Source organism: Wolffia australiana, chromosome 18 (genome assembly GCF_029677425.1).
Source record: "Wolffia australiana isolate 7733 chromosome 18, ASM2967742v1".
Classification (NCBI taxonomy): domain Eukaryota; kingdom Viridiplantae; phylum Streptophyta; class Magnoliopsida; order Alismatales; family Araceae; genus Wolffia; species Wolffia australiana.
In genome coordinates, this window is record NC_135852.1 from 6927260 (window position 1) to 6934777 (window position 7518).

Sequence of the window (7518 nt, forward strand, 5' to 3'; positions counted from 1 at the left end):
ATGACGATGACAATAATATGGGTGGATAACAATCGCGGTGCTGTGATCTGTTAGGTATTGAATGCCTATCACCGTGATATAAGCTATAGCTGATAGCAAGGGTGCTACTCGTTGGCCTTAGAACTCATTTGGGCATGGCATTGACCTCCAATAAAATCATTATCATTTTCAAACCCTGATCAAGGGTTAACTTGAGTTCAGGTAGACTAACTTGAGCAAAATAACTGACTGATCAAGGGTTAGGTATAATAAAGACTATATTTCATTCACATGAATTATTTATCGACATACTTTCATCTGAACCACTTCCTCATTTCTTAGAACGAAAAATAAATAAATAATTATTTTTACTATTTACTCCAACTTGGTTTTTGACCGATGAAGCAGAGGCCCAACCCATTAAGCAAATTTGGAATTAATCACACCGATCGGACGGTCAGAAATTAGGTGCACCGATCCAACGGATCAGATAATCCGATTTGAAAGGATAGGGGCGTCAGAGAGGACCGTTGTAGAGTGGCTCTGCAGCTCGAATCCAACGGCTAGCGCTAACTAGCCGTTGCATTTAAACAAGCGTCTTCTGCTACATACACATTGATCCGTTGTCACTTCTCAGTCTCTCTTGCAGTCTTCTCGATCTTCGATTCTTCGATTCTCTTCTCTTCCCGAAGAACAAACCCAAATCAGATTGAAAGAAAGGGGGGCAGAAGATCGAGCAGAAGCGCCGATTTTGCTTCTGCTGGCGCTGCCCCTCATCCTTGTTGATCATCTTTTCAAGATCGATTTCGATCTTAATCGGCGCAGCTCTCTGCAGCCATGAATATCTACGACGAGAACAGTCTAGGAGCTGAAGAACACGGTGACGATCCGATTCTTCGACGATTCTTAATTTCGTTTCTGGATTGTCATTGTTTCGTCTGATATTTTCTTTGAATGTTGAGCAGGGAAGAGGAAATTGGGCGCCGTGGCGTTGAACAATCGCCGAGCGCTGAAAGATATCAGGAATTTCATGGGTGCTCCTCCTTTTCCTCGCGCTGTCAGCAAGCGAGGGTTTCAAGAGTGCGTAATCGAATCGTCTTTCATCATTCAATTTCATGGATTTTCGTCTAGATCTTGCGGTTTAAATCTTTTTCTATTTATTCTTCGTTCAGTGAGAATGCTTTGGTTGATCAGAAGAACGTGAGTTTGTCTCGTCGGCCAATCACCAGGTCAGTGAACTTCTCTCAATTTCTCCCTTTAATCGTCGTTGATCACTTTCTTCTCTTTTTAGGAAGTTCGCCGCAACGTTGAAGTCTCAGGCGGCTTTTTCTAAGGTGTTCTTACTTCAAAATTTTCACTTCTCGAGCTTTGGATCTTTCCTTTTTTTTTCCATCAATCACAGCTCATCGCGACTCACAAATTCTCAGGAAAATCGCCCGCCAGCTGCCGGTGACAACTTCGTCGATGTTTATGTGGATGGATGTGACTCGGAGTCCATGATCGAGGAGAGATTAGAAGAACTGGTTTGTCTTCGAACATTTGATTGTAAGGAACTTCTAATGAGAATAGAAAAAAATGATATTTTGTTTGAAATGTTTCTGTAGAAAATGCCCAACGTGGATGAAGAACTCAAGGAAATCGAAATGGAGGACATCTTCGCTGAGAAGCAAGTCGTCGATATCGACATCGCCGACGCCGAGAATCCGCTCGCCGTCGTCGATTATGTCCGCGATATATACGATTTCTACAAGGAATCAGAGGTTGGAAAAAATCACAGTTTTTATTTCCATTCATCGGTCTCTTTTACATATTTTGAGATTATTAGAACTTCAAATTACAAATCGGTTGCCGGGATTGGAACACTGATCAGTGATTTCGTAAAACTTTTCTTTTTACTTTTCAATCTAGCTGTTTGAATCCGTCGAAGAGCTGAGCGCGAGAAGGGTTGATAGAACTTTTGCCATCTTGGAAATTTTAAGATTAAAATTTCTGAATCATCTTGGAGAAGCTCTAAAATTTCCGACCGCCGTAATTTCGGAAAAAATTAAGATTATCGATGAGCTTAGCGCGAGGACTGTAATCGGCGGATGTTTAAATCTGAAGCGCGTACAAGGATCTATTTTGGCGCTGAATTTAAAAGGAAAAATGCCGAAATTTACGGATAACCGTAGCTCAACAGATTGTTGATTTCTCTATCAATCTAACGGTTTGAATTCGTCGAAGAGCTGAGTGCGAGGAACTTTGCAGGCCTCCAGCGGCGTCAGCCCGAATTACATGGCGAACCAGGCCGACATCAACGAGAAAATGCGAGCGATCTTGATCGACTGGCTAATCGAGGTATCAAAATTTACTCATCCTTGTATTCATTTTCCAAGATTTGATTAATATGCGAGAATTATTCGCGGGCAGGTTCATCACAAATTTGATTTGCTGGATGAGACGCTGTTCTTGATGGTAAACATCATCGACCGATTCCTGGCTAAGCAATCGGTGGTGAGAAAGAAGCTTCAATTGGTCGGCGTTACGGCCATGCTTCTTGCTTGCAAGTACGAGGAAGTTTCTGTACCTGTAGTTGAAGATCTAGTAGTAATTTGTGATCGGGCGTATTCTAGGTCAGAGATTTTGGACATGGTAATGATCTCAACATCCTTGATCATCATATAAATTTGATGAAATTAGTTTGATTCGAATGATGTGTATTGCAGGAGCGATTGATGGCGAACACTCTTCAGTTCAACATGTCCGTGCCGACGAGTTACGTGTTCATGAGAAGGTTTCTGAAGGCAGCCGAGTCCGACAAAGAGGTATGATCATTGATGATATCGTGTATGATGTTGTTTTTATGGTATGTGCTGTTTTCGTCTTCCTTTTGTCAGTTGACGATATGATTATCATACGGGTCAAGAATCATGCAAGATATATCATGAATGATGTTCATGGTGAGCGATGTTCTATGGGATAGTAGGATGTGTAATTTTCGTTTTCCATTTATCATAATAACGGTACAATTATCATCTGGGTCATGAATCATACAAGATGCATCATTATCTTCAGGGTGTACTGTCGATCCGCTGTTTTTCGTTTTCTCTTTTTTCATCGTATCGGTGACAATGGTCATGTATCATACGTGATATATCTATCATGTACGATCATCATCGTTTCCGTCTTACTTTTTTCATAATAACGATAACAGTAGTCCTGTGGGTCATGTATCATGCATGATGAATAGGGGATTGCGCTTTTTTCGTGTTACTATTTCAAAACGATAACAATGGTCATGAATCATACATGATGTATCATGGATGATGGTCATCGTAAAGGAGGATCCCTTTCTTCATCGTAGTTACTGTCATACCGGTTTATTATCATGAATGATAGTCAAATTGTTAGGATAATGCACTTTTATCGTCGTACTTTCCTCAGGACGACGGAAACGATGGTCACACCGGGTCATGTATGTATCATGAACGATAATTATGATCATATATCATGCATGATGTGAGATGGGTGTGGGATGATAACGATGGGAGGGTATTTCTCTTCACAGTTGGAATTGCAGTCGTTTTACATTATCGAACTGTCTGGTGGAGAATGAGATGCACTTTTAAAGATAATTATGATCATATATCATGTGAGATGGGTGTGAGATGATAATGATGGGAGGATATTTCTCTTGACAGTTGGAATTGCAGTCGTTTTACATTATCGGACTGTGTCTGGTGGAGTATGAGATGCACTTTTAACGACAATTATGATCATATACCATGCATGATGATGATCATATATCATGTGAGATGGGTGTGAGATGATAATGATGGGAGGATATTTCTCTTGACAGTTGGAATTGCAGTCGTTTTACATTATCGGACTGTGTCTGGTGGAGTATGAGATGCACTTTTAACGACAATTATGATCATATACCATGCATGATGATGATCATATATCATGTGAGATGGGTGTGAGATGATAATGATGGGAGGATATTTCTCTTCACAGTTGGAATTGCAGTCGTTTTACATTATCGAACTGTGCCTGGTGGAGTATGAGATGCTGAATTTTCCACCATCGCTGCTGGCAGCGGCCGCTATCTATACCGCTCGGTGCTCTCTTCGACGGTTCAGCTCTTGGACAAAGACCTCTGAATTTCACACCGGTTACTCAGAAGAGCAACTTCTGTAAGTTCTTAATGGTGTTCTCTTTCTTTCCTATCCTCTCCCGCAATCTCAAATTTTCCTTCAGTTTCACTTCAGTTTATCTAGGGTTTCTTCTTCTCCATTCTTGGTATTTTCTTTTCATTTTAGGGACCCACTACGAATAGATTTTTTACTTATGGTTGATGTTGTAAATATTTTTTCTTGATATTGTAATACTAGTGTCTCGAATTTTTGATCTAGGTTTTCTTCTTCTCCACTACAAATAGATTTTCTTTCTTAAAATTTTCAAACTATTCTTGTTTTTTCAAATTTCATTGTAATATTTACCTGGGTATATCAAGAAATATATTTATTGGTTATTTATTTTAATGGGAACCCGCTTATAGATTTTTCCTTTAGGGTGATGTTTCTCGACAATGGAATATTCCGTCTCAAACTTTCTTTTTGTTGCAATATTATCTTTTTCTCTTTCGACAAAGTTTCTTCTTTTTCCATCCTCTTCCGCTTTTGTTTCCATATTTTTTCCTTTTAGGTTGAAGTATCCTTGTAACTGAAGTTCCCACATGGGTTTTCTTCTATATATTTAAACATTGCTTTTCTTCTTCTATATTTTTTGTTAATTCTTTTATATGGTAATCCTCTTCTTCTACATGGGTTCTCTTCTTCTATATTTTTTGTAAGTTCTTAAATGGTAACCCCTCCTCTTCTTCATGGGTTTTCTTCTTCTATATCTTTTGTTAGTTCTTTTAAATGGTAAACCCCTTTTCTTTCTTCTGTATTTTTTGTTATTTCTTTCAAGGGGTAACCCCTCTAATCTTTCTATATCTTGGATATACCTTTTGATTATTTTCTTATCTTTTAGGGAGTGTACTAGAAGGATGGTGGGCTTCCATGAAAAGGCAGGGACAGGGAAGCTCACGGGAGTTCATCGGAAATTTAACACCAGCAAATTTGGGTATGCTGCAAGATCTGAACCAGCTCTGTTCCTGCTGGGCTGACAACTCGCATTAAGAGAAAGGGGAAGGAGAGGGGTTGTAAGTTGTGACCCAAAGGAGAAAGTGGAGAAGATGCATAGAAGCTTAAAGCAACTAAAGTTGCACAAGCTTAATGCAAGATGCCACATCTTTCCTTCCTAACCGACAGTCACAGCCCATTGATTGTGGCTGTGGGGCTGCTCCCCAACTTCACAGTGTAGTGAATAATTTGGTAACTGTCCTCAATTTATGTTTCTAACCATCATTTTATTAGTACATATCCCCTGAAGACTTTTACTGAATAATTTTTGCACTCAAATGTTACTCCAAAGAAACTACTGAAAATAAACTTCTATGAATTGGTTTCATGGGATTCAGCCAATTGTCTCTATCGTGGGATGAGAAATAGGAATCCGTGCTATCAAAGGATTTTCTGCTATTATTTCTAGTATGAAATGAGTCAATCATCCACTTTGGTATCTTATTGAACAAAAATGGTAATATTGTTCTTCCATTTTTCAAGAATTTTGGTCTTTGGGAAGTATCATGATCATCCAATAAGAAGGGTTTCAATTTATTCAAATGAACGATTTGAATACCTATGGATTCTAACAACTGATTGCAGAGTTGATCGTGTGTACCTTTCAATTCATAGATGTGGATCTTGGACCTATGAATGGGAATATTTCCAATACTCACAAAGAAAAAAGGAAATGTCTTGGACAAAAAGAAATGAAGTGACTTAGACAAAAAGAGAAGTGCCTTGGACAAAAAGCACCGAAGTGATTAAGACAAATCTTGTTTGTCGATAGCCTTGGACCAATCAATCGAATATTGATTAATACGTAACCGATCGAACACTACTTGAAAACGGTTCCCCTGTTCAGAAACGAAATGTTCCAAATGTTCCTGGAAATTATTGTTCCCATTGGACCATTTGTATCTATAGGCATCAGGATCCCGATTGATGGATCTCTCGATTCGAGAAAAAAGAGGATCAAACCAGTTCTTCTAACTATTTTTCAAATTCGATAAATGTTGGTTGATCGTATATTTCATTATAGTTATATGATTCAGAGTATGATTTCCTATTTGATCCTTTTGAATTCCATATTTGTAGTTGCGATCGGATCTATTCATTAAAAAGAATTGGTTAGAGACATTTCTTATGTACCCATAGGTGTTATATTGGATTTGAATCATATTTCGGATCAATCTATATTTATTGACTGCCTCCATTATGTTGCTAGCAAATCCCACTATTTTGAGTTTTGGATCTTCCAAATAATTCACGCAGTAGATCCGGGCCAAGTTTTTTCTGATCCTTCGATAAAAAGATTCATTCTCTTCATAAAAAAGAGGAGGTAGAACCAATAAAGATTTCTTTTTCGATTCATCTCTGGGGTTGAATACCCTATTCAATATTTTTTTTTGATCCAATCCGTAGAAATCAATAGAAAAGGCAAATCCCCTATGATACACCAGATCCGGCTCCGTTATTGATAGAGTGAATAGATCCACCATTTCTTGAAATCTCTCTTCTGATTCAAAATCGTGGCGTAACGTGTATCCCCCATTGTTCCGGTCATAGAATAGATGAAATAAATCCAAAAATGGATTTTTGTTCAAGAACGAAATCTTATTGGAACTGTCCATATCCGGTTCACCCTTCGGAACAACCATATCACATCCCCGATCTGATGAAATAGGATGAATTGAGACGGTATTTTGTAAATACGTAATTATCTTGAATATATCAACCATTTCTTTATTTTCTGATCGCCTGGAAGGGACAAAAGAAACATCTTGTTTTTTTCTGAAAAAATGTCTGATCTCTTGTGGACTCTCAGTAGGATTCGAACCCAGATGAAGTTCTGACCATTTGTCAGAGAAAAAAGAACGAATTGATCTTGTAGGATTCCCAAGAAATTTTTCGATTTCTTCCAGAAGCAGATGATTATTTATCAGCTTCTCACGTTCCGTGAATAGCGGGGACATTGAGGAAGATCCAAAAAGGCATTTCGGGAATCGATCTGATTCTATTTCTGTTCATTCCGTTTGACTAAAGGAATGATCCCAAAGAATCGATCTTTCTTTTAGTTGCTGAATCTCTGTTTGATCGATCAATTTGTGATATTCTGAATCCTCATTTCTAATGGAATCAAAACAATCTCTGGATTGATCAGAAGATCCTTTCAATTGGCTAGAATCTGTTACTTGAACAAAAATAGATCCTGTGGAATCATATTGAATATTTGACGATACATTCCGTACCTTGCTAAAAAACCGATCCTTGTTTACCAACCACACATTGTCTGGAAAAATCAAATTCTCTCTCGATACATTCCTCAAAAAATCCGATTCGTGCCGATTTTCCCCCCAACTAACGAAGAGATCTTGGCGGAATTGCC

The 7518-nt window shown here is 38.5% G+C and overlaps 1 protein-coding gene across 4 annotated transcripts; it reads left to right on the plus strand.

Annotated features, from left to right (window-relative positions):
- Window positions 1-589: 589 nt before the first annotated feature.
- On the plus strand, window positions 590-5426 carry LOC144715217 (G2/mitotic-specific cyclin-2-like). 4 transcript variants are annotated; one of them, XR_013584551.1, is made up of 11 exons: window positions 590-859; window positions 945-1059; window positions 1152-1208; window positions 1271-1313; window positions 1407-1502; window positions 1584-1739; window positions 2227-2316; window positions 2389-2610; window positions 2685-2783; window positions 2856-2918; window positions 4058-4140. XR_013584551.1 is itself a non-coding variant. In XM_078590143.1 (11 exons), exons 1-11 carry the CDS (start codon window positions 817-819, stop codon window positions 5142-5144), a joined length of 1167 nt encoding a protein of 388 aa, XP_078446269.1. In that variant the 5' UTR covers window positions 590-816; the 3' UTR covers window positions 5145-5426. The 4 variants fall into 4 exon arrangements, 3 of the variants coding, with proteins under 3 accessions (XP_078446269.1, XP_078446270.1, XP_078446268.1); XM_078590143.1 differs by lacking the exon at window positions 2856-2918 and adding an exon at window positions 4996-5426 and having other exon boundaries at window positions 4058-4154; XM_078590142.1 differs by lacking the exon at window positions 2856-2918 and adding an exon at window positions 4996-5426 and having other exon boundaries at window positions 591-859; window positions 3976-4154.
- The last annotated feature ends 2092 nt before the right edge of the window (window positions 5427-7518 follow it).

What these genes read in the sequence shown, in the direction of transcription:
- LOC144715217 (XM_078590142.1), top strand. Translation starts at nt 817, where the DNA reads ATGAATATCTACGACGAGAACAGTCTAGGAGCTGAAGAACACG. An exon ending in TGATCGACTGGCTAATCGAG is followed by an intron (nt 2,317 to 2,388) that starts GTATCAAAATTT and finishes ATTCGCGGGCAG; the next exon opens with GTTCATCACAAATTTGATTT. An exon ending in TACTCAGAAGAGCAACTTCT is followed by an intron (nt 4,155 to 4,995) that starts GTAAGTTCTTAA and finishes CTTATCTTTTAG; the next exon opens with GGAGTGTACTAGAAGGATGG.